Source organism: Lutra lutra, chromosome 9 (genome assembly GCF_902655055.1).
Source record: "Lutra lutra chromosome 9, mLutLut1.2, whole genome shotgun sequence".
NCBI lineage: Eukaryota > Metazoa > Chordata > Mammalia > Carnivora > Mustelidae > Lutra > Lutra lutra.
Genome location: NC_062286.1, coordinates 121,988,476 through 122,015,294, shown reverse-complemented (window position 1 = coordinate 122,015,294; position 26,819 = coordinate 121,988,476). Strand labels below are relative to the sequence as shown.

At 43.0% G+C, this 26,819-nt stretch overlaps 1 protein-coding gene, 1 long non-coding RNA gene and 1 other non-coding gene across 3 annotated transcripts in view; all 3 read left to right on the top strand.

Moving 5' to 3' along the window:
• Positions 1–6,130: 6,130 nt before the first annotated feature.
• The window catches only part of SAMHD1 (SAM and HD domain containing deoxynucleoside triphosphate triphosphohydrolase 1), a 58,386-nt gene continuing 37,697 nt past the window's right edge, over positions 6,131–26,819 (top strand). The window contains exons 1-3 of the mRNA XM_047744764.1: positions 6,131–6,449; positions 13,497–13,563; positions 18,702–18,774. Coding sequence (XP_047600720.1) covers positions 6,242–6,449; positions 13,497–13,563; positions 18,702–18,774 — 348 coding nt within the window. The 5' untranslated portion in view covers positions 6,131–6,241. The remainder of the gene's footprint in view (positions 6,450–13,496; positions 13,564–18,701; positions 18,775–26,819) is intronic.
• LOC125108645 (uncharacterized) lies at positions 9,370–10,327 on the top strand. The gene is made up of 3 exons (XR_007129978.1): positions 9,370–9,594; positions 9,806–9,828; positions 10,042–10,327. It is a non-coding gene; the product is annotated as an uncharacterized LOC125108645 (long non-coding RNA).
• On the top strand, positions 10,702–10,809 carry LOC125110125 (U6 spliceosomal RNA). Its single transcript, XR_007130457.1, has one exon. It is a non-coding gene; the product is annotated as a U6 spliceosomal RNA (small nuclear RNA).

Here is a 26,819-nt window from a genome sequence, read left to right as displayed (position 1 = left end):
ATAAAAGGATCCATGAGATGAGTGGGGTGCCTGGCTGGCTCAGTCAATAGAACATGCGACTCCTGATCTCGGGGTGATGAGTTTGAGCCCCACAGTGCACACAGAGTTTATTTTAAAAAAAGTATCCATGAGTTATTTTTACCTAGCGGTACCCCATCCCTGAAGTCTGGCCACTCCCTTATGTTTTTGAGCATCCTAACCCCCAAATACATGGTCACATCACCCCAAACATTGAGCCAGTTACAGGAAGTCACAATAAGCTAAACTCTAGGTTGGGATGGCCTGACCCTGTCTATGCCTAAAAGCAACAGAACTTGTATCCAGCTCAAGTTGCAGAAAAGAACAATTTTTTTTTTAAGATATATTTACTTATTTGGAATAAGTTGCAGAATGAGAGGTAGAGTCAAGCAAACAGCTGAGTGGGAAGCCCAACATGAACCTTGATCTCATAACCCTGAGAATCAGACCTAAGCCAAAACCAAGAGTCGGCTGCTGAACTGACAGCACCACCCAGGTACCCCAAGAATAATGGTTCTTCTCACAGAACTAGTTGAAATCCCAAGCACTTAATACATGTGTGTGACCCTGGGCAAGTCATTTCACCTTTCTGAACTTCAGTTCCTTCCATGTTAAATGAGTGTAACAACACCTCGGGTCTTTGTTCAGAACCAATTCTCTTCTTCTTGTACAGGACCTTGCCTTCTCACACAAGAGGTAACATGTGACCCGACTGGGTCAATTATTTTTTTTTTTTTTTTTTTTTTTTGAGAGAGAGAGCCAGAGAGGGAGCACAAGCAGAGGGGAGGGACAGAGAGAGGAGCAGACTCCCTACTAAGCAGGAGCCTGATGTGGGGCCCCGAGACCATGATCCGAGCTGAGAGCAGATGCCCAACTGACTGAGCCACCCAGATGCCCCTTTTTTAAAAATTTTTTTTTGGGGGGGGTGTCAATTACCTTAAAACACAGCAGTTGGTCCAGGAATGAACATGATCCATGCTTGTTGAAGTTATTTTGTTGGAACTAGAGGAGCAGAAGATTTCTTTCATTTCATCTCCTCCAAGTCTCTGCTAAAATAGCACTTTCTCAAAAGACGTATTATGACTACCTTATCCAAAATTGTGACTCTGTCCTTCTCCACTCCTCTTAAAATTTTTTCCATATCACTAACTTCTAATATGTTTGCTACTTTTAAAAAAATATTTATTTATTTATTTATTTATTTATTTGAGAGAAAGTGAGAGAGTACATGAAGGGGGGAGAGGGCAGAAGGAGAGGGAGAAGATACTTCTCACCGAGCAGGGAGCCCCACGTGGGGACCAATCCCAAGAACCTGAGATCACGACCTGAACTGAAGGCAGATGCTTAACTGAGCCATCCAGGCGCTCCTGTTTACTACTGACTGAGCCACACAGATGGCCCAAAAAAGATATAGTTCTTGAATGAATGGATGAATGTATTTATAACCAAATAAGTCTAACTAGTATAATAAGTATGGATGGAGGTTATTATAAGTATTAGAAAATATGGGGCACCTGGGTGGCTCAGTGGGTTAAGCCGCTGCCTTCGGCTCAGGTCATGATCTCAGGGTCCTGGGATCGAGCCCCGCATCCGGCTCTCTGCTCGGTGGGGAGCCTGCTTCCTCCTCTCTCTCTACCTGCTTGTGATCTCTCTCTGTCAAATAAATAAATAAAATCTTTAAAAAAAAAAAAGTATTAGAAAATATGGATATAAAGTAAAGCACACGTAGGATGTCTGAGTCATAGTAGGTACTCAAATATGGTAACTATTGGGCGCCTGGGTGGCTCAGTGGGTTAAGCCACTGCCTTCGGCTCAGGTCATGATCTCGGGGTCCTGGGATCGAGTCCCACATCGGGTTCTCTGCTCGGCAGAGATCCTGCTTCCCTCTCTCTCTCTCTCTCTCTCTGCCTGCCTCTCCATCTACTTGTGATCTCTCTCTGTCAAATAAATAAATAAAAAATCTTAAAAAAAAAAATATGGTAACTATTGTCATTCTGCGAGGTCTCTTTTTTCAAAGATTCCGAGACCTGGAAATGAATTTCTTCTTTCAGGAAACAGAAAAAGGTTTATGGGGATGCCTGGGTGGCTCAGTTGGTTAAGTATCTGCCTTCAACTCAGGTCATGATCCTGGGGTCCCCGGATAAGCCCTGCTTCGGGCTCCTTACTTGGTGGGGAGCCTGCTTCTCCCTCCAGCTTGTGCTCTGTCTCTGTTTCTCTCTCTCTGACAAATAGATAAATAAAATCTTTTTTTTGTTTATTTGTTTTTCGTTTTTTTAAAGATTTTATTTATTTATTTATTTAACAGACAGAGATCACAAGTAGGCAGAGAGGCAGGCAGAGAGAGAGAAGAGAAAGCAGACTTCCCTCGGAGCAGAGAGCCAGATTCGGGGCTTGATCCCAGGACCCTGGGATCATAACCTGAGCTGAAGGCAGAGGCTTTAACCCACTGAGCCACTCAGGTGCCCCTAAATAAATAAAATCTTAAAAAAAGAAAAAAATTGGGGACGCCTGGGTGGCTCAGTTGGTTGGACGACTGCCTTCGGCTCAGGTCATGATCCCGGGGTCCCGGGATCGAGTCCCACATCAGGCTCCCAGCTCCATGGGGAGTCTGCTTCTCCTCTGACCTTCTCCTTGCTCATGCTGTCTCTCACTGTCTCTCTCTCAAATAAATAAATAAAATCTTTAAAAAAAAAAAAAGAAAAAAATTTTATGGAGCACCTACCAGGAAGTGACCTTTACATATATACACATTTTGCTTTCCACGTTTTCCTTCCTGAGCATTATTTTTATCGGATGAGGAAATCCATTATTATTTTTTTAAAGAATTTTGGCTTGGTGGCACCTGGCAGGCTTAGTTGGTGGATCGTGCGACTCTCGATCTCAGTGTTGTGAGTTCAAGGCCCATGTCAGGTGCAGACCCTACTTAAAAATAAAAAATGAATTTTAGCTTGGCTTTGGGATTTGTGGCAAATGTTAAAAAAAAAAAAAAAAGAATGTCTTAAGGAGGCTAGGTTCAGCGAAGGATGAAGAGGAAGTGAAACAGAAAATGACAGCTGGCATTGAGAACCAGCAGCACTGGTTGAAGAGGAAGCTGTGGAGAGATACAAAACCACATGATTAATGCTGATAGAAATAAAATTCCCCAGCTCAGCTCGGTGGGTGGAAGGTAGCTATGTAAGGGCAGGGAAAAATCCTTGGGGATATTCAAGGTCATGAAGCAATGGGCCTTCAATTAATGGACATTACAGATTTTTCAAGTGTGAACTATGACAAGTTTGGCATCAGAGAGGTTGACCTGTCATTTCTTTCAAGGTGACCAGAGCACCAGAGGGCCTGGTAACTATTCTCACGTTGTAGAAAGGCGAGATAGAACAAGATCACTGGGGCTGTGAGTGGACTTCACTGCCCTGGCAAACTGGAAAGCACTGAAGTTTTGGAGTCAGCTGCAAATCTCCATTCTGTCACTTACTAGCCATGTGACCTTGAGCAAGTAACCAACAACCTTGCTCAAGATCTAGGGCCCCTAGAAAAGAAGGGATAAGGAGATAAATAATAAACACGGCGTTAAATGACACTCTTGGACAAACACAAACAAACAGAAAATTAAAGTTCTCAAAAGCAACTGCTTTGAACAAATCCAGTCAATTAAATTTAAAACCCTGCTTATATCATGTTCTACTGCCAAGGAAACCTTGCAGTCAGGGGAGATTTTCCCACAAGTCAAAAAAAATACAAGTTTTCAAGCCAGCCATTTCCAAGTTGAAATAGGCTTTCATTCATGGGCTATTCATTGTCTCTTTTACCCCTTTGTTTGGGTTACACGAGTCTTGGCAACTCTGTTCTTTTCTCAAATTATTCTGGCACTTAAGGGCATTTTTGCTGATCCTGGCCCTTCTGTGCAGATGGAGGGCAAGTTCCAGGCTTCATCACTTACTAGCTGTGTGACCATGAGCAAATTATTACTTATTTCTCTCTCTGTAGCTCAGTTCCTTACACCCTAGGATTGTTATGATACATACATTAATTAATATTTGTAAAGCCCAGGTGCCTGGGTGGCTCAGTGGGTTAAAGTCTCTGCCTTAGGCTCAGGTCATGATCCCAGGGTCCTGAACCCCCAAATGGGGCTCTCTGCTCAGCAGGGAGCCTGCTCCCCTCCATCCCGCCCACCTGCCTCTCTGCCTATTTGTGATCTCTGTCAAATAAATAAAATCTTTAAAAAAATTTTGTAAAACCCTTAGAACAATGCCTGGCATCAGAGTAAAGATCTAAGTGTATGCTAAGACTGGTCACCAGCTGGGTGACCAGCTGGCTCAGTCAGTAGAACATGCACTTGATCTCAGGGTTTTGAGTTCAAGCCCCACACTGGCTGTAGAGATTGCTTAAAAAAAAAAAAGATATTTTGCTCTCTACCAGACCACTAGTTCATACTGCTTAATGATAAACTGTTTCATTCATCCTTTTTTAAAAATTACATGTTTTGTTTTGCCTTTTTAAGTTATCTCTATACCCAGAGTGAGGCTCAAACTCATGACCCCTGGGATCAAGTGTCAAATGCTCTACTAACTGAGCCAGCTAGGTGCTTATTCATCCCTTATCTCCTAGACGGGTCTATGGCTGGGTTAATGGTGTGGTGTATTGGCTTTAGTGGTGGGAGTAGTGGTCCTATTACCAGTTAATTGCACACACTAGGATTTATAGGGAAGTTTGGTCATGCCCCTGAGTGATTAAGGTGATGGGGACATGCCTCTCATTTTTACAGGCTGTTACCACCAGGTGGTAAAAATCCTTAAAGATAAGTTTTAAGTAATGTTGAAAAAGAAACAGGCCCAAAATAAAGTCACCTGTGCTAAGCCCCATATTAGCAAACCAAGACTTACTATCTAGCCTAATTGCAGCTTCAACCTTTCCCAGGACTGTGGACTTTAGTCAGTCTGGAATTTCCTGGCCAACACTGGTGAGGCAGCAGTCTGGTAGACTCCTGCCTTTCCCCCAAAGTTGGGTGACTTTGCCTAAAATTATCCTTTCTTTTGCTGTGACTTCCTTGTCTTACCCCCTTTCTGCCTTTAAAAATCTTTCATTTTGTACAGCTCCTCAGAGCTCCTTTCTCCTCACCAGATGGGATGCTGCCCTATTCATGGATCATTGAATAAAGCCAGTTAGATCTTCAAATCTACTCAGGTGAATTTTGTTTAACAGTAATCAGATTGGCCACTTCCTTTCCTCTGGACAGGGAGTTGGAATAGGGAGAGGAGTTGAGGATTCTTTTGGAGAGAAGTCTAAAGTCTGCTTCTGTATGGAATCCTGTAGATAAGAGTTTACGGATATGTGTAAGACTGATGAATCACAGACCTGACCCCCCACCCCGAATAATATACATTACTTAAAAAAAAAAAAAAAAGTTTATGGATAGGAACCCCCGGGCCCTCTAACTGCCCAGAAATACTGTAGAACCTGCAGCGCAATAAGACTACCTTCATATCAGATTTGAAATCATTCCATGGTTTTCCAGATCAGCTTCTTTTTTTTTTTTTAAGATTTTTTATTTATTTATTTGACAGAGAGAAATCACAAGTAGGCAGAGAGGCAGGCAGAGAGAGAGGAGGAAGCAGGCTCCCTGCTGAGCAGAAAGCCCGATGCGGGGCTCGAACCCAGGACCTGGGATCATGACCTGAGCCGAAGGCAGCGGCTTAACCCACTGAGCCACCCAGGCGCCCCCCAGATCAGCTTCTTGCCCATTTTTCTCTAATTGAGAAGATGGCCAGCCTGATGGCCTTTTAGGTTTCTTTAAGTTTGGGGCAACTGAAACATGGCCAAGGGTATACCTGGGATACTCACTTGGAGGAAGGCACCCTCAATTCATCAGAAGAGCCCCTGCTCCAGACTCTGAGAGGATTTCCACGGGCATTAGGTACAGTCTTTCCTCACCTTGTCCTTACTAGCACGGCCTTGGCTCTGCTTCAAGTCTCTCTCCCTTTCTGTAAACTCCCGGACCTGTAGAGGACCATTGGGCTGTCACTGCGCCTGCGCACGAGGGCCTGGTGGCTGAAGTGGCTGGGCTGGGCTGCCCAGCCCCAAGGTCTAAGCTGTCAGTACGCCTGCGCGGGAGGCCAGTTGGCTGGCAGCGCTGTGCGGACTCGTCCTCAGCGACCGGCAGACAGTGCGCTTGCGCGCGGTGTAAGCGCCGCGGTTCTTGACTGTACTGTGCCGGGCACTGGTGGTAGCCATGCAGGGAGCCGACTCGGAACAGCCCTTCAAGCGGCCCCGATGCGATGGCAGCCCAAGAACCCCTCCAAACAACCGTTCCGCGGCGGCGGAGAGGTCCCCGGACCCCGAACTCCTCCCAGATCCCCGGTTCTGGGGCCCGGAGCAGGTGTGCCGCTTCCTAGAGCGCAGTGGCTTCAGTGATCCCCGACTACTGGACCGCTTCCGAGGTAGCAGGGCTAGAGGGCTGAGGGGCCAGGGGACGGCGACCGGAGGCGGAGGCTGAGGGCCTGAGGAGAGGGCGCCCTGGGGCAGTGAGCTGGGGGCCTCAAAGAGGTCCCGAAGCGGGGAAGGGAGACCTGCTCGGGGAGATACCCAAGAGGTGGACCTGAGGCGCCGAGCCAGGGTTGACCTGAGGCGGAGAACGGAAACCTGAGGCGGAGAGCCCTCCTGAGCAGGGGCCCTGAAGCAGGGAAGGAAGACCTGCGCGGAGAGGCACCCGCAGGGGTGGACCTGAGGCGGAGGGGGTGGGGGCGGGGGAGGCCCCTACGGGAGGAATGACCTGCGTCTGAGAACGGAAACCTGAGGCGGCGAGGAGAGAGCAGGCGCTGGGAGGTACAGAAGGCGCCCGGTGTGCACCCTGAGATGGAGTAAGGAGAAATGGGGCTTTTGGGGTTGGGGACCCGCTGGAGGAAAGACAGCTTTGGGGACTGTGAACTTGGGTGGGACGCCTGGTCTGATGCTGGTGGGTTTCTTTGGAAACTTGCCACCTCAGCGCGGGATAGGCGGACTCAGTTCCTTTTCTTAGAACGTTTTCCCCAGACCTGTCATTCAGGCACCCCGGGCTCAGGAGACCCCTCCGTGCTACTACTGCAGCTCCTTGAACACTTGCCACCTTAGAGTATGTGCTGCTGCTTTTAAGTTTCTGTTTCCTCCCATCATCTCTCAAGGCTAAGAGGGGTTTTCCTAAGGGAGAGGAAGCATGCTTTGTTAATCCCTGAATCCCCATTGCCTTACCGTAGCATCCCAGTAGGGCTCAATATGTTTGACTGTACTTGTAGAGCATGGTAATGTTTATGTTTTGCTCTCCAAAATCCGTTTCCCTAGTTAAATCTGAGCACTGAACTTCCAGCAGCCCACAACTTGGCCACATCTCTTGGGGAGATGTGTGGGTTGTGAATTTTAAGCAACTGGCTCAAGTTCAAGTATCCATCCACTTGAAATCTACTCAACTTCCCCTAATGGATATGAAGTTTAACCTCTCTCTGTCTTATCCTCTGAAGTGTTCTATAGGAAGATGGTATCATTTACAAATTTAGTAAACTTCTGCAATTATGGGGTGGAGTCCCATTTATCTAGGGTAGGAGGAACTTTAACTGCTGAAAGAGTTAAAAAATTTAGATTGATGGTGTTGGGAATTGTAATTCTCTTTTCTTCTCTACCCTTTGGTTTTCCTCCACTCTGGATGGACTCTTTCTCTGAATAGCAATAGGTGGGAATGAAGTAGTTTTATATTTTATGTCTCCAAAATATGATTGACTATGTTGTTGCCTCTCTGTTTTAATGGTGGTGTTGTTGTACTTCTTCTTTTTTAATTTATTTTTTATTTTTTAAAGATTTTATTTGTTTATTTGTCAGAGATCACAAGTAGGCAGAGAGGCAGGCAGAGAGGAGGAAGGAGGCTTACTGCTGAGCAGAGAAGCCCGATGCAGGGCTTGATCCTAGGACCCTGGGATCATGACCTAAGCTGAAGGCAGAGGCTTTGCCACTCCTTTTTTTTTTTTTTTTTTTTTTTTTTTTTTTAAGATTTTGTTTATTTCAGAGAGAGAAAGTGCGAGTGCATGAGCAGGGGGGTGGGGTAGAAGGAGAGGGAGAAGCATACTCCTCTGCTGAGCAGGGAGTCCAACCCGGCTGGATCCCAGCACCCTGGGATTATGACCTGAGCTGAAGGCAGACTCTTAGCCAACTGAGCCACCCAGACGCCCCTCACTACATGCTTTTAATTGGTACAAAAAAACCACAAAAAACAAAAAGCAAATAAACTGACCACATGGTACAATTATTCATTTCTTTTTTCTTTTAAAGTTCTTTATTTTTATTTTTTAATTAAACAATTTTTTTGGAAGACTCATTTATTTATTCTCAGAGAAAGAGTGCAGGGCGGGGAGAGGCAGGGAGAGGGAGAGAGAGAATCCCAAGCAGACTCCCTACTGAGCCCAGAGCTCAATTCCGGGCTCCATCCCACAGCCGTGAGATCTCAATCCCATGACCCTGAGATCTCAACCAAAGCAGAAATCAAGAGTTGGACCCTCAAGTAAGGTACCATCCAGGTGCTCGAAGATTTTTTTTTTTTTTTTTAAGTAATCTGTATACCTATCAGGGGCTCAAACTTAAAACCTCAAGATCAAGAGTCATAGGTTCCACTGGCTGAGCCAGCCAGGCACCCCACAACTGTTCATTTCTTAACTGTTTTGTCTTGACCAAAGATTAGTCAGGCTTCTCTCTCTCTTAGAGGGCCCTGAACTCTTGCTTGCCGCTAAACTGGAGCAAGCACTAAGAAAGTGGAATGCTCCATGATCAGCTTCTCTTGGAACCGGCTGAGCATAGCAGGATATTGTCATGTCGGACCCCAGTGGGGTCACTTCCTTCCTAAAGATTCTGTTTGCCCCTCCTTTACCTGATAAAAAACAGCAGCACCTTCTTCTGTTTGACTTTGGAGATTTCTGAAATCTCAACATTCTTCCTATTGCAATGGTCTTTCTTTCTAATCCCTATCTTAGTCTGGATTTATTCATTTATTTATTTTTAAAGATTTTATTTATTTATTTGTCAGAGAGAGAGAGAGAGAGGGAGTGAGCACAGGCAGACAGAGTGGCAGGGAGAAGCAGAGGGAGAAGCAGGCTCCCTGCAGAGCAAGGAGCCCGATGTGGGACTTGATCCCAGGATGCTGGGATCATGACCTGAGCCGAAGGCAGCCGCTTAACCAACTGAGCCACCCAGGCGTCCCTGGAATTATTTTTATTTGGCAAAACTACATACAAAGTGTTGGTCCCTTTCCTTTTTTTTTTTTTTTTTTTTAAGATTTTATTTACTTATTTGACAGAGAGAGACACAGCCAGAGAAGGAACACAAGCAGGGGGAGCCGCGGAGGGAGAGGGAGAAGCAGGCTTCCCGCTGAGCCCAAGGCAGACTCTTAGCCAACTGAGCCACCCTGGCAACCCTAAATAGGAAAATACTTAAAGATTGATAATAAGAGAAATGGGTAATCCAGTGAAGTTGATGGAAGTGTCTATTGGGTCAAACCATGGGTTGTTTGGTAATACTTTTTTACTTAGGAAATTTCACTTGTAGGAATTTACAGATAGAATTGTACAGGTGTCCAGGGGCGCCTGGGTGGCTCAGTGGGTTAAGCCTCTGCCTTCGGCTCAGGTCATGGTCTCAGGGTCCTGGGATCGAGCCCCGCATTGGGCTCTGCTCAGCAGGGAACCTGCTTCCTCCTCTCTCTCTGCCTCTCTGCCTACTTGTGATCTCTGCCTGTCAAATAAATAAACAAAATCTTAAAAAAAAAAAAAAAAGAATTGTACAGGTGTCCAAAGAAATATATTCAAGGTCATTCTTTTTTGTTGTTGTTGTTAAAGATTTTATTTATTTGACAGACAGAAATCACAAGTAGGCAGAGAGGCAGGCAGAGAGAGAGAGGGAGAAGCAGGCTTCCCGCTGAGCAGAGAGCCCGATGCGGGGCTTGATCCCAGGACCCCGGGACCATGACCCGAGCCGAAGGCAGAGGCTTTAACCCACTGAGCCACCCAGGCGCCCCTCAAGGTCATTCTTTTAACCATTGGTTATAAATAGCAAGAAAGTAGAAATAATCTATCCATTGATAATAGTTATATATAATAGTGATACCTAACATTTCCTCAGCATTTACTTTGAGTGAAGTACTGTTCTGTGTACTTTTCATATTTTATCTTGTAAAATCTTTACAATAACTATCATATCGGTTTAGGTATACTCATTTTAAGGTATACTCATTTAGGTATCCTCATTTCTGAGCATAAGGCTCAGAAAAAAATTGGTTAAATATACTATGGGGGATCTAATTGTAGAATATAAGGCAGCCATTAAAAATGATGTGGTTTAGGGGTGCCTGGGTGGCTCAGTGGGTTAAGCCTCTGCCTTCGGCTCAGGTCATGATCTCAGGGTCCTGGGATGGAGCCCCACATCAGGCTCTCTGCTCAGCAGGGAACCTGCTTCCTCCTCTCTCTCTGCCTGCCTCTCTGCCTACTTGTGATCTCTGTCTGTCAAATAAATAAAATCTTTTAAAAAAAAATTTAAAAAAATGATGTGGTTTAATAAAATTGACAGAAAAGATTTCTGTGACATCGTAGGTGTGAAAAAATAAATTATAAACAACATAATTCCATTTGTGGAAAACTACATAATTGCATAGCTCAGGATCTTTTTAGAAAAATATGTCTTCAAGTACTCACTTCAGCAGCACATATACTAAAATTGGAACGATACAGAGAAGATTAGCATGGCCCCTGCGCAAGGATGACTCGAAAAAAAAAAAAAAGTCTTCAAGTTAATTAGTATTTTTTAATTTTAAGTTTAAAAATTAAAAAAAAAAAGGGACGCCTGGGTGGCTCAGTTGGTTAAGCGGCTGCCTTCGGCTCAGGTCATGATCCCAGTGTCCTGGGATCGAGTCCCACATCGGGCTCCTTGCTCGGCAGGGAACCTGCTTCTCCCTCTGCCTCTGCCTGCCTCTCTGTCTGCCTGTGCTCGCTGGCTCTCTCTCCCTCTGTCCCTGACAAATAAATAAATAAGATCTTAAAAAAAAAAATTAAAAAAAAAATTTTTTTTTTTTTTTTAAGTAGGCTCCATGTCCTACATGGAGCCCAATGCAGAGCTTGAACTCAGAACCCTGAGATCAAGACCTGAGCTGAGATTAAGAGTTGGATGTTTGGGGCGCCTGGGTGGCTCAGTGGGTTAAGCCACTGCCTTCGGCTCAGGTCATGATCTCAGGGTCCTGGGATCGAGCCCCGCATCGGGCTCTCTGCTCAGCAGGGAGCCTGCTTCCTCCTCTCTCTCTGCCTGCCTCTCTGCCTGCTTGTGATCTCTCTCTGTCAAATAAATAAATAAAATCTTTAAAAAAAAAAAAGAGTTGGATGCTTAATCAACTAAGCCACCCAGGCTCCTGAAGATTTTAGAAATTTTTTTTTTAAAGATTTTATTTATTTTTTTGACAGAGAGAGATCACAAGTAGAGAGGCAGGCAGAGAGAGAGGGGGAAGCAGGCTCCCCACTGAGCAGAGAGAACCCGATGCGGGGCTCGATCCCAGAACCCTGAGACCGTGACCTGAGCCGAAGGCAGAGGCTTTAACCCACTGAGCCACCCAGGTGCCCCAGTTTTTAGAATTTTTATTTAAGTAATCTCTACATCCAAAGTGGGGCTCAAACTCAACAACCTCAAGATCAAAAGTTGCATACTTTACTGACTGAGCCAGCCAGGCGTCTCAAATATGTCTTAAAGATTATTGAGGGTATTTTTAGAAAACCAGGATAGCACTAGAGTAAAAATACAAAATGAAATTTTACTGAACTTGAAATTGTTCTTTTTTTCCTTTTTTGTGTGTTTTAAGTAGGATGGACATAGCCTATCACAGGATTCGAACTCACAACAATGAGATCAAGAACTAAGCCAAGATCAAGAGTCTGCCACTCAACCTACTGAACCACCTGAGTGCTCCCAGGCTATGGTTTTGGCTTGACTGTTCTATGAACAATAGATTTATACTTCTTTCCCACCCCCACTCCCCACCCTAAATCTCACCTGTTTTAAAAGGAAGCTGCCAATTTTGCAACTTGGAATTCCCCGCAAATAATTTTTCAAATAATTTTTAAAAATTCACTTGAGGGCGCCTGGGTGGCTCAGTGGGTTAGGCCGCTGCCTTCGGCTCAGGTCATGATCTCAGGGTCCTGGGATCGAGGCCCGCGTTGGGCTCTCTGCTCGGCGGGGAGCCTGCTTCCCTCTCTCTCTCTCTCTCTCTACCTGCCTCTCTGTCTACTTGTGATCTCTCTCTGTCAAATAAATAAATAAAATCTTTAAAAAAAAAATAAAATTTCACTTGAGGGTCGCCTGGGTAGCTCAGTCCTTTAAGCGCTCGACTCTTGGCTTCAGCCCAAGTCTTGCTCTCAAGGTCATGACATCGAGCCCTGCCTGCATCAGGATCTGTGGAGTCTACTTGAGGCTCTCTGTCCCTCTCCCTCTGTCCCTCCTCCCTGTGCACTCACTCAAACGCACACGCTCTCTCACAAATCAATCAATCAATCAATCTTTAAAAAATTTTACTTGATTTGGGGCGCCTGGGTGGCTCAGTGGGTTAAAGCCTCTGCCTTCGGCTCAAGTCATGATCCCAGAGTCCTGGGATCGAGCCCCACGTTGGGCTCTCTGCTCAGCAGGAAGCCTGCTTCCTCCTCTCTCTCTGCCTGCCTCTCTGCCTACTTGTGATCTCTGTCTGTCAAATAAATAAATAAAATCTTTAAAAAAAATTTTTATTTGATTTATCAAAAAAAGCCTGTTGATATAGTTATCTAATTAAAATGAAGACTTTCCAAGTGGCAGGGGCTCCTGGCTGCTCAGTCAGTAGAGCATGTGGCTCTTGAACCTGGGGTTGTGAGTTTGAGCCCCATGTTGAGAAAAAACCTTTCCAAGTGACAAATGAAAATGTGGTACTTAGGGGCACCTGGGTGGCTCAGTTGGTTAAGCGTCTGCCTTCGGCTCAGGTCATGATCCCAGGGTCCTGGAATCAAGCCCCCATATGGGGCTTCCTGCTCAATTGGGAGTCTCTTTCTCCCTCTGCCTCTGCCCTCTGCCACCTGCTCATGCTCTCTCTCTCTCCCATAAATAAATAAAATCTTCTTTTTTTTAAGATTTTATTTATTTATTTATTTATTTATTTATTTGACATAAGGAGAGAGATCACAAGAAGGCAGAGAGGCAGGAAGAGGGAGAGTGGGAAGCAGGCTCCCTGCTGACATCATGACATGAGCCAAAGGGAGGGGCTTAACCCACTGAGCCAACAGGCGCCCCTCATAAATAAATAAGATATTAAAAAAAAGAAAATGGTACTTAACACAATTCATTGCCTGGAGTGGGTGGTTAGTAAATGTCAATCTGAGTAAATTCTGGCAAGTCTAAATTAAAAGAAATAAAAAAGCATATGCTGTAAATATTGAAACCATTTTTTCTTTTTTTTTTCTCTCTTTCTTCCAAAGAAAGTAAAATCACAGGTTTGGCACTGCTCCATCTTAATGAGTCTGATCTTGAAAGTCTTGGGATAAGGTAAGAATGATAAAATTCACCTTGTAGCCAAGCATACTTATGACCTTTTTATTCACCTCTAAGGGACAAAGCCCATAATCTATTACCTGTCCTCATTTTAAATCTAGAGAGGGGTGGGGTTAGGGACATTGGGGAGGGTATGTGCTATGGTGAGTACTGTGAAGTGTGTAAACCTGGCGATTCACAGACCTGTACCCCTGGGGATAAAAATATATTATATGTTTATAAAAAATAAAAATTTAAAAAAAAATCTAGAGAGTGTTTTAAAACAGAAGCCCTTGCCTGCTGGTTAACACAGTTCTTGTTTTTGTCGTGCAATTCCTGTGTTACTATTGCTAATGATTCCTATTTTACAAAATTTTGCTGACAAGCCTTCAAGAAGTTTCAGTAATAACTTTTTATTCTCAAGTTCAGAATAATTGGATTATACACACCGTAAAATATATAACAACTGATGGGGGGAACTGTTGGCAAGAAAAATCAAGGCTGTAGCCTATCTTGAACATGTTTCTAGGTCTTCTTAAAGCTATCTCAAGACTGAAATATATGCCTGGTATTAGATTTAAAGATGCAGTCGAAAGTAGTTTCATCCTTTTTTGGTTGTGTGATTTGGGACAAGTAATTTAACTCTTCAGTTTCTTTTTTTTTTTCTTTTTTTTTTTTTTTTTTAAGATTATTTATTTATTTATTTGACAGACAGAGATCACAAGTAGGCAGAGAGGCAGGCAGAGAGAGAGAGAGGAGGAAGCAGGCTCCGGGCTGAGCAGAGAGCCTGATTCAGGGCTCGATCCCAGATCCCTGGGATCATGACCTAAGCTGAAGGCAGAGGCTTTAAACCACTGAGCCACCCAGGCACCCCAACTCTTCAGTTTCTATACCTGTCAAATGGAAAATAATAACGGGACAATGTACATGAAGTGATTCGCATGTTGGCCCTTAATAAATTATAGATAGAGATCCCTATATAAGGCTGGGGGTTTCAGGGTCTAGATTAGTGTAGATCCACTTTAAAGATCACAGATGAGGAGCAAATTTTTTTTTTTAAGATTTTATTTATTTATTTGACAGCCAGAAATCACAAATAGGCAGAGAGGCAGGTGCAGAGAGAGGGTGAGGCAGGCTCCCTGCCGAGCAGAGAACCCAATGCGGGGCTCTATCCCAGGACCCTGGGATCCCGACCTGATCCGAAGGCAGAGGCTTTAACCCACTGAGCCACCCAGACGCCCCGAGGAGCAAATATTTAAATATTCCTTAAAATGGAGACTTTGGGGGGTTTTTTTGTTTTGTTTTTTGTATTTTTTTTTTTTTAGAGAATTGGCAACAGTGGTGAAATAAGGTTTTTTCCTTCTGGAATTCCATTTAGCTAAATGTTTGTAGTAACAGTAACCAAAGAATCAAAACAAAGGATTATACTGAATTACTTCCTGCACTATTGTTTAGTAGTTGATAATAGAAGCAGATTGTGAGAAAAGATAACCTTAGAACATTTTTTTTAACCTTAGGACATTTACTTGAATTTTTTTTTTTTTTAAGATTTTATTTATTTATTTGACAGACAGAGATCACAAGTAGGCAGAGAGGCAGGCAGAGAGAGGGAGGTGGAGGCAGGCTCCCTGCGGAGCAGAGAGCCCGATGCGGGGCTTGATCCCAGGACCCTGGGATCATGACCTGAGCTGAAGGCAGCGGCTTAACCCACTGAGCCACCCAGGCGCCCCCATTTACTTGAATTTTAATAAATGTGTCCTTTGGATCAGAATCTTCAAGAGCCTCATCTTGCCTCTTTCATAATCACATTTCAGCCCACTCAGTCCCCCCAAAGTCCCCCTTACTACTTCTTTTTTTTTTTTATTTTTTATAAAGATTTTATTTATTTATTTAACAGAGAAAGAGATCACAAGTAGGCAGAGAGGCAGGCAGAGGGAGAGAGGGGGAAGCAGGCTTTCTGCTGAGCAGAGAGCCCAATGCGGGGCTCGATCGTAGGACCCTGAGATCATGACCTGAGCTGAAGGCAGAAGTGTAACCCACTTAGCCACCCAGGCGCCCACTAAGGTATAATAATTGCTTACTATTTTAATTGAATTGCATTTGCTCTAATAGAGTCTTGCTTTTGAAGAGAACCATTTACTTTGTGGATCTGGATACTACTATTTATTCAACAAATATTTAAGGAGGGCCCACTGAGTGTTAGAAATTTTTCTAGGAACTTGGGAGACATGAGTGAACAAAATAGAATTTCAGCGGAACATTATCCAGCACAGCTTGTTACCTACATTCTAACTCTGAGGTGGATTCTTCAGGACTCCTCAGGGCTCTGTTTTCCAATGCAGCAGCCACTAGCTCCATGTTTAAATTATTAAAATTAAATTAAAGTTTCAATTCCTTACCTAGCCATATTTCAAGTGCTCAGTAGCCACTTATGACTAGTGGCTACCATGTTGGACAGGGCAGATATAGGACATTTCCATTATGGCAGAATTCTGCTGTATAAAGCTGCCTTTGATGATCCCAGTAGGACCAGTCAAAGTTGTTAACAGTAGTACAAGTTCAACCAATTTATTAATATAGCCTTGTACTCTTTTCCCCTCCTTTCCTCTTTCACCTTTCCTAGGAATCATATCCTAAAATAAATGACCTATCTGTAAGCTCTTGTCTGAGACTCTGCTTTCCAGGGGGGATCCAGTTTAGACAAGTACTTAAATTTTCTCAAATTTATGATCAACCATTGATTTAAAAATTTTTTTTTATTAACATATGTGTTAACATATGTATTTATTAACATAATGTATTTTTTGCCCAGGGGTATAGGTCTGTGAATCATCAGGCTTACACTAAAAGGTTTTGCTAACAAGTAAAAAACATTGGTATATTAAATGTTCATATCAGTTGTAAGAAATTTTAGATTTCAAAAATTATAAAATACCGTTTACTATAGTCTAACTATGGCCTGTGACTACTTTAAAGATTTATTTCCTTATTTTTTTTTTTTTAGAGAGAGAGAATGCACCCGTGTGCACGACGCGGGGGGTGGAAAGACCAGAAGGAGAGTTAGAGAAATAGACTCCCCACTGAGCATGGAGCCCCACACAGGGCTAGATCTCACCAACCTGAGATTATGACCTGAGCTGAGATCATGACCTGAGCTGAAATCAAGAGTTGGAAGAGGCTCAACCGACTAAGCCACCGAGGCACCCCCGCCCATGACTACTTTAAATTTTTATTTAAAGTACTGTTTATTTTGGGGTGCCTGGATGGCACAGTCAGTTTGGCCCCTAGCTCTTGATTTCAGCTCGGTCATGATCTTGGGATCTTGGATCTGGTCCATGTTGGGCTCCATGCTCAGCAGGGAGTCTGCTTGAGGGTTCTCTCCTCTCCTCTGCCCCACCCCTCACTCACACACAGGGGCTCTCTCTCCCTCTTTCTAGAATAAATAAATAAATCTTCAAAATGTATATGTATATTACTGTATTTTGTTATAGCCTTTGTTAAAATAAAACTGCTAGGTTTTGGTTGGCTATTTTTATGTACTTTATTTTTTTATTTTTTTTTTTAAAGATTTTATTTATTTATTTGTCAGAGAGAGAGAGGGAGAGAGAGCGAGCACAGGCAGACAGAATGGCAGGCAGAGGCAGAGGGAGAAGCAGGCTCCCTGACGAGCAAGGAGCCCGATGTGGGACTCGATCCCAGGACGCTGGGATCATGACCTGAGCCGAAGGCAGCTGCTTAACCAACTGAGCCACCCAGGCGTCCCTATTTTTATGTACTTTAATCAGTGATTTCTTTGTGAATAGTTTCTTTTTGGGTTTTATTAAATGATGAATGTTGAGTATTAGTTCAGGGAAATATTGGGCAGTGAGATTGGTTTAGGTTTGCTATCTTATGCTGTGACTCGTGGTTATACTCAACTGTGCGACGATACTTAACCTCACTCAGTTTTAGATTACCTATAACTACTTCTCTAAGCTTGGCCTTTCCCTTCAACAACCTGATGAAGATGATAAGGAAATAGGAAATCACAAGGCATGCTGCTTTATGATTTATCAGCCCTAGTAATGTTTCTGTACATCCCAAGAATATCATTCATAGATTTTTGTAGTTATCATGAGTCATAGAGTACAATAGAGAAGTCAATTGTAGTGATTCTTTTTTTTTTTTTTTTTAAAGATTTTATTTATTTATTTGACAGAGAGAGAGAGATCACAAGCAGGCGGAGAGGCAGGCAGAGAGAGGGGAGGAAGCAGGCTCCCCGCAGAGCAGAGAGCCCGATGCGGGGCTTGATCCCAGGACCCTGAGATCATGACCTGAGCCGAAGGCAGCGGCTTAACCACTGAGCCACCCAGGCGCCCCAATTGTAGTGATTCTGACTATCTAGGACTTTGAGTGCAAGATTTATTTTTCAGTCTAATTAGCTAGTAGATTAGTAAATTCTTCCCCTTTGCCTGCTGCTTCTGTTAATAATTAGCCAGGTGTCAGGCTAACTTGCTTGGACCAGTAAGTGTAAATGATGCAGGACAATGAATTATAGGACTTTGATCTGTTTATGTTAAATCCCATTAAATTTATTTATTGAAACTAGAGCATATGAGGGATTACTGACAAAGGAAGATGGGTACAAGTAAAGGTATAACCTTCATATAGATTTGATTTGTGCGTGAGTCATACCTAGTACTCACATTTTTCCTGTGCTATGGATAAGAATATTTATGTACTAAAAAAGGCCGAGTGATTCCCCCCCGCCAAGGTCACACAGAGTCTGTGTACAGATACGAATCACTTCTGATTTCAAAGTCCTTTTCCCTGTGCTCTACTTCAGAGTGCTATCTTAAGCCATGCAATTCAGGGTTGTGAGGGAAGATGTCAACTTCAGTTAGATTAAAATAAATTTGAAGTATCAATTGAGCACTTAGTAGAGACATAGGAGATGTTGAAGTCTGTGTTACCAAGGGAAGAGGATCAAGGGCAGAAGCCTAAGGGAGAGTTTCTAGGGGGGGATGTATGTCTGAATTATTAATTGTTCCTTTTAATCTGACCTCTCATTATATTAATGTAGATAATTTAGAGTTGATTATATACTATTATATACTCTAGGGATTATTATTAAGCAAATAATGATAGATTTGCTTATCCTGTTATAATTTTAGTGCCTTGGGGGACAGAAAGAAGCTGCACAATTATATCCAACAACTGAGTGGGATTTATGGTGATTCAATGAAGGTAAGAGAAATCAGAGTCTGTCATTTTTTGTTTTTTAAGATTTTATTTATTTATTTGACAGAGATCACAAGTAGGCAGAGAGGCAGGCAGAGAGAGAGAGGAGGAAGCAGGCTCCCTGCTGAGCAGAGAGCCCAATGCAGGGCTCAATCCCAGGACCCTGGGATCATGACCTGGGCTCAAGGCAGAGGCTTTAACCCACTGAGCCACCCAGGCGCCCTGTGTCATGTTTCTTTTTTTTTTTTTTCATGTTTCTTTTTAATATAAAGTGATATAACTTAGAATGAACACATGTGAAATTCATTTTATTAATTTTTTTGAAGATTTTATTTATTTATTTTAGAGAGGGAGCGCAAGCACGCACATACAAGCTGGGGGGAGGACAGAGAAAGAGAGAGAATCTCAAGCAGACTCCCTGCTGAGGGCAGAGCCAGATACACAGTTCGATCTCAGGACTCTGGGATCATGACCTGAGCTGAAGGCAGACGTTTAACGACTGAACCATCCAGGCACCCCTATTTATTTTTTTTTAAAGATTTTATTTATGTACTTGAGAGAGGGTATGTGTGAGCTAGAGGGAGAAGGTGAGGGAAAGAGAATATGAAGCAGATTGCACTGAGCACAGAGCCTGACAAAGTGCTCCATCCCATGACAATGAGATCATAACCTATCCTGAAACCAAGACTTGGCTGCTGAATTGACTGAGACCCCCAGGCGCCCCCTTGCCTTTTTTTTTAAGATCTTATTTATTTATTTGACAGAGAGAGAGAGAGAGATCACAAGTAGGTAGAGAGGTAGGCAGAGAGAAGGAGGGGAAGCAGGCTCCCTGTTGAGTAGAGAGCCAGATGCGGGGCTCGACCCAAGGACCTGAGATCATGACCTGAGCCGAAAGCAGAGGCTTAACCTACTGAGCCACCGAGGCACTCCTCCCTTGCCTTTTTTTAGAAGATTTTATTTTTAAGTAATCTCTACACCCAAAACGAGGCTTGAACTCACACCCCGATATCAAGAGTCACGTGGTCCATGGACTGAGCCAGTCAGTCATTCCATGTTTGAAAATATTTAATGAATGTATTTGGTTTGGGCCTACAATAATTTTATAGACCAAGTGGTGGTTCTTTTTTTTTTTTTTTTAAGATTTTATTTATTTATTTCACAGACAGAGATCACAAGCAGGCAGAGTGGCAGGCGGGGTGGGGGAAGTAGGCTCTCCGCTGAGCATAGAGCCCAGGATCACACCCCGAGCTGAAGGCAGAGGCTTCAACCCACTGAGCCACCCAGGCGCCCCCGCAAGTGGTGGTTCTTTTTTTTTTTTTTTAAGATTTTATTTATTTATTTGACAGACAGAGATCACAAGCAGGCAGAGAGGCAGGCAGAGAGAGAGGAGGAAGCAGGCTCCATGCTGAGCAGAGAGCCCGATGCGGGGCTCGATCCCAGGACCCTGAGATCATGACCTGAGCCGAAGGCAGCGGCTTAACCCACTGAGCCACCCAGGCGCCCCTATGGTGGTTCTTATAGCAAGTATTTTATTTGAAAAATAATCAAATCCTAGCCCTTTCTGAAAAAGCTTCCTAATATTAAAATGCCTTATTCTTTTCATGAAGAATTAAATAGAGTTACTGCTTTTCAAAGATGATATTTAATTTGTCTTGTAGTTGGAAGAAAGTTGCTCTCCTGTAGGACAGCATAGGGTGTCTTCTTCAGAAAGGACATAGATAAGTTTTATTAGATGAGATCATGTGACCTCATTTTCATAGTTACAATGTACAACAAAATATTTTTTTTTAAACTATAGGTTTTTTTTTTAAGAGTTTATTTATTTATTTGACAGACAGAGATCACAAGTAGACAGAGAGGCAGGCAGAGAGAGAGAGGGGGAAACAGGCTCCCTGCTGAGCAGAGAATCCGATTCGGGGCTCGATCTCAGGACCCTGGGATCATGACCTGAGCCAACGGCAGAGACTTTAACCCAGGCGCCCCAACAACAAAATATTTTTGAAGTAATATTCAAGACGGTCAACGGTTTCATTTGCTCACTTTTACTCTGTTTTTCATCAGAAACGGGAAACTGTCTAACCACATTTATAAATTATAAGTTACAGTTGTTGAGAATATATGTTAAAGTTACTAAATACTTTAGTCAGTAAGTCACTGTATAGTAATAAAATTGATAGCTTATATGATTTTAGTTCCAACAGCAGCACAGTGGAACAAATAATTGATTCCTACTCTAATTTGGTATCAACTTTTTATTCTCTCTCTTTTTTTTTTTAAAAAAGAACAGATTTAGTGAGATATAATTCACAAAGCTCATGATTCAGTCACTTAAAGCCTACAAGTTGGAGCTCCTGGCTGGCTTAGTCAGTAACATGTGCAGGTCTCGATCTCAGGGTCATGAATTAAAGCCCCACATCGGGTATAGAGATTACTTTAAAAAAAAAAAAAACTGCTTTACATATTCTGGATATAAGTGCCTTATCAGATATATGATATGCAAATTTTTTTCCCCTTCTCTGGATCATCTTTACTTTTTTGGTGCTGTTCTTTATTTTTTATTTTATTTATTTACTTTTAAAGATTTTATTTATTTATTTGACACAGAGAGAGAGAGATCACAAGTAGGCAGAGAGGCAGGCAGAGAGAGAGGGGGAAGCAGCCTCCCTGCTGAGCAGAGAGCCTGATGCGGGGCTCAATCCCAGGACTTTGGGATCACGACCTGAGCCAAAGGCAGAGGCTTAACCCACTGAGCCACCGAGGCACCCCTTTGGTGCTGTTATTTAAAGCACAAAAGCTTTTCATTTTGATGTAGTCCAGTTTGTTTTTTTATAAGTTTTTATTTATTCATTTGACAGAGCACAAGCAAAGGGAGCAGCAAGCAGAGAGAGAGGGAGAAGCAGTCTACCTGCTGAACAGGGAGCCCAATGCGGGGCTTGATCCCAGGACCCTGGGATCACCACCTGAAGTGAAGGCAGATGCTTAAGCGACTGAGCCATCCAGGCACCCCTAGTTTTTTTTCTTTGTGTCTCTCAGTCATATCCAAGATGTCTCTTATCATATCCAAGAAACCATTGCCTAACCCAAGATCAAAACTTTTATTCTTGGGTCAGTTTTCTTCATGCTAAATTTAGTTGGTCTCTGAAACTGGGAATTGTGTAACAGTAAAGAGGAATTATAGTGTTCAACCTAATAGGTGCTAAAATAGCACCTAACAGGTGCTAATTTCTCAAATGAATCTTAAGGGAGTGAAATGACTGCTTTATGTATTTTCTCTTAATGTGTGTTAAATTATAACATCACCAGCTCTGTATCTCTCTGACGGATCCCCCTCTCTCCTTTTTCTTTTTTCCCATTCTCTCTTGCCACTGCTCTGGACGTATATTCTATTATTTCCTCCAGAGGGCAGGAGGAATGGTGCCTTACTCATCTCATCCTCAGTGTTTGGCATAGACAAAAAGATTGTTTGAAACGTATCATATAATCTTTACCAGTGACAAGTAAGGGTAAGGAGTAGTTTATATTAAATAATACTGGCAGAATAAAAATAACAGTATAAACACTGATCAAAACACTTTAATATATTTATACTCGTTTAGAGTTGGAAAATAATGTAACTTAAATTACCAACAACTGGGATGCCTGGGTGGCTCAGTTGGTTGGACGACTGCCTTCGGCTCAGGTCATGATCCTGGAGTCTCGGGATCGAATCCCGCATCGGGCTCCCGGCTCCGCGGGAGTCTGCTTCTCTCTCTGACCTTCTCCTAGCTCATGCTCTCTCTCACTGTCTCTCTCTCAAATAAATAAATAAAATCTTTAAAAAAAAAAAAAATTACCAACAACTTACGCAGCATTAGGGAATGGTTTAAAAATGTTAGTTCATCAGGGGCACCTAGGTGGCTCAAGTCAGTTAAGCATCTGACTCTTGATTTTGGCTCAGGTCATTATCTCTGTGTGTGAGGTTAAGCCTCCTGTCCGGCTCTGTGCTCGGTGTGGAGTCTGGTTGAGATTCTCCCTGTTCCACACTGCCCCTTCCTTCCCCCACTTGCTCATGCACTCACACAAGCATGCACACTCTCTCAAAATAAATTTAAAATTCTTTTTTTAAAAAGTTCATTAAGGGGGTGCCTGGGTGGCTCAGTGGGTTAAAGCCTCTGCCTTCGGCTCCGGTCATGATCCCAGGGTCCTGGGATGGAGCCCCTCATCGGGCTCTTTGCTCAGTGGGGAGTCTGCTTCCCTTCTTCTCTCTGCCTGCCTCTCTGCCTGCTTGTGATCTGTCTGTCAAATAAATAAATAAAATATTTTTTAAAAATAAAAAAAAAATTTAAAGTTCATTAATGAAGTGGAGCCACTATAAGGATAATTATTGGGGTGCCTGGCTCATTCTATCAGTCTGTAGGGCATGCGACTCTTTTTATCTTTTTAGCATGCAATTCTTGATCTCAGGTCGTGAGTTCAGGCCCCATACTGGGCATAGAGCTTGCTTTAAAAAAAAAAAAAAAAAAAAAAAGGATTTGTGCACCTGAGTGGCTCAGTCATTGAGTCTCTGGCTCTTTTTTTTTTTTTTTTTTTTTTTTTTAAATTTATCTGACAAGGAGAGATCTTTTTTATTTATTTATCTGACTGAGAAAGATCACAAGCAGGCAGAGAGAGAGAGGGGAAAGCAGGCACCCTGCTGAGGAGAGAGCCCAATGTGGGGCTCGATCCAAGGACCCTGAGATCATGACCCGAGCCCAACTCACTGAAGCCACCCAGGCGCCCCAGAGTCTCTGGCTCTAAATTTCAGCTCAGGTCATGGTCTCCAATCATGAAATCAAGCCCTGCTGTTGGGCTTATGCTCAGCGTGGAGCTGCTTGAGGTTCTTGCTTTCCCTCTGCCCCTCTACCCACTTTCGTGTGCATGATCGCATGCTCTCTCTCTCTCTCTCAAATAAATAAATCTTTTTTTTTTTTTAAAAAAAGCTTAATTAGGGGTGCCTCTGCCTCTGCTTCTGCCTTCGGCTCTGGTCATCGTCTCAGGGTCCTGGGGTCATGAGAGTGTGGAGACTACTCTCTCCGTTTCCTTCTGTCCCTTCCCCCATGCATTCCCTCTCTCTCTCTCAAACAGATAAACAAAATCTATTAAAAAGATAAAAATAAAAAAAGAACTCACTGAAAAACATTTTTAACATATAATATACACTTTTCATGTCAAAATGCATCAAAGGCACTTAATCATTTTATAGATCTTTTTTTTTTAAGATTTTATTTATTTATTTGACAGACATAGATCACAAGTAGGCAGAGAGGCACACACAGAGAGAGAGGAAGGGAAGCAGGCTCCCCGCCAAGCAGAGAGCCTGACGCGGGACTCAATCCCAGGACCCTGGGATTATGACTGGAGCTGAAGGCAGAGGCTTTAACCCAATGAGCCACCCAGGTGCCCCCCTGCTTGTCATATATTTAAAGATTTTAGGATTTGACACCTGGGTTGAGCATCCGACTCTTGGTTTTGACTCAGGGTGGTAAGGTCAAGACCAGATTTGGGCTCCAAGCTCAGCATGGAGTCTGCTTAGTAGTCTCTCTCCCTCTCCCTCTGCCTGCCCCCCCTCAAATACATACATAAATCTTTAAAGATTTTGGAACATTTTCTTGTCTGATAAGGACATCCAAAGGTTGAATTTAACAACATTGACTGTGTCTTCTATTCCAGGAATACTTTGACATCATTCTTGGTATATTATTAGAGGTGACTGAACTTGGTATAGTTTATTATGGTGATAAAGTGGCTTTACAGAGAAGGGTGAAAAAATATAATACCAGTTATCAACCATAAATCTTGTCTTAAAAAAAATAAAATAAATCTCATCTTTGTTAATATGCATACACATTGTTTAACGAAGTTGTAAATTCTAGTTATTACTTGACTCACGCCGTCAGTATGCAACTTGAATTGAGCTATTTTTAAAGGAAATGACTTCTTTATCACCAGCATCTTCAGATGTTGGACCAGATAACCCCTTTAAGCTTCTTTATATCATTGAGCTTCTCTAATTCATATTTTATATATTTCTGTGTACGGGCATGGTACACTTTAACTATAGTAGCATCTTTTTTTTTTTTTTTAAGATTTTATTTATTTATTTGACAGACAGAGATCACAAGTAGGCAGAGAGGCAGAGAGCTCAGCAGAGAGCCTGATGTGGGGCTCGATCCCAGGACTCCAGGATCATGACCTGAGCCGAAGGCAGAGGCTTTAACCCACTGAGCCACCCAGGCACCCCTTATTTTTTTTTTAAAGATTTTATTTATTTGAAAAAATAAAAAATAAAAAATTAAAAAAAAAAAGATTTTATTTATTTGACAAGAGACAGTGAGAGAGGGAACACAAGTAGGGAGAGAGGGAGAAACAGGCTCCCCGAAGAGCAGAGAGCCCCATGCGGGACTCAATCCAAGGACCCTGGAATTATGACCTGAATCAAAGGCAGACACTTAATGACTGAGCCACCCAGGCACCCAACAGTAGTCATTTAAAACACTTAGGTGGTGCCTGGGTGAGTCACTGGGTTAAGCACCTGCCTTCGGCTCAGGTCATGATCTCCAGGTCCTAGAATCAAGCCCCACATCCCTCTCCCTGCTCAGTGGGAAGCCTGCTTCTCTCTCTCTTTCTCTCTCCCTCTGGCCTTCCTGACCACTTGTTCTCTCTCTCTCTCTCAAATAAATAAAATCTTTAAAAAAATAAAAATAAAACATATTTGAGTTCCTACTATTTGTCAGGCACTATGCCGTGTAATGAGTTCTGCGAATATGGCAGTAAATGACACATACAAAGCCCTTCACCTCACAGAATTCCATACATTTTTAAGAAACTTAATGGAAAAATTTGAAGCAGTTTGAAAATCATGAATTAAAAAAAAAAGAAAGAAAATCATGAATTAGATCATTCACTAAATTCCTTTTTTTGTTTTGTATCTTTCTCTTTAAAAAGGTGTTGTGGGGGGCGCCTGGGTGGCTCAGTGGGTTAAGCCGCTGCCTTCGGCTCGGGTCATGATCTCAGGGTCCTGGGATCGAGTCCCGCATCGGGCTCTCTGCTGACAGGGAGCCTGCTTCCCTCTCCCTCCCTCTCTCTCTCTCTCTCTCTGCCTGCCTGCCTCTCTGTCTACTTGTGATCTCTCTCTGTCAAATAAATAATAAATAAAATCTTTAAAAAAAAAATAAAAAAAAAAAAAGGTGTTGTGGATAGTTAAAAAAGAAGTATCTTTATTATTTAAGATTTTACTTATTTATTTTATAGCAAGAGAGGGAGGACTCATATACTGGGGGGAATGGCAAAGGGAAAGGGATAGCGAGAATCTTTTTTAAATTTTTCTTTCATTTTTTTTTTAATTTTTTAATTTTTTTTAACATTTTTTTTTTAAGATTTTATTTATTTATTTGACAGAGAGAGATCACAAGTAGACGGAGAGGAAGGCAGAGAGAGAGAGAGAGAGGGAAGCAGGGTTCTCGCCGAGCAGAGAGCCCGATGTGGGACTCGATCCCAGGACCCCGAGATCATGACCCGAGCCGAAGGCAGCGGCTTAACCCACTGAGCCACCCAGGCGCCCCTCATTTTTTTTTTTAAAGATTTTATTTATTTATTTGACAGAGAGAGATCACAAGTAGAGAGAGAGGCAGGCGGAGAGAGAGGAGGGAGCAGGCTCCCTGCTGAGCAGAGAGCCCGATGCGGGACTCAATCCCAGGACCCTGAGATCATGACCTGAGCCGAGGGCAGCGGCTCAACCCACTGAGCCACCCAGGCGCCCCTCTTTCATTTTTTTCTTAAGATTTTATTTGTTTATTCGACAGAGAGAGACAGTGAGAGAGGGAACACAAGCAGGGCGAGAGGGAGAGGGAGAAGCAGGCTCACCAATGAGCAGGGAGTCTGATACAGGACTCAATCCAAGGACCCTGGAATCATGACCTGAGCCGAAGGCAGACACTTAAAGACTGAGCCACCCAGGCACCCCTTAAAATTTTTCTTTTTTTTTTTTTTTTTCAAGATTTTATTTATTTATTTGATAGACAGAGATCACAAGT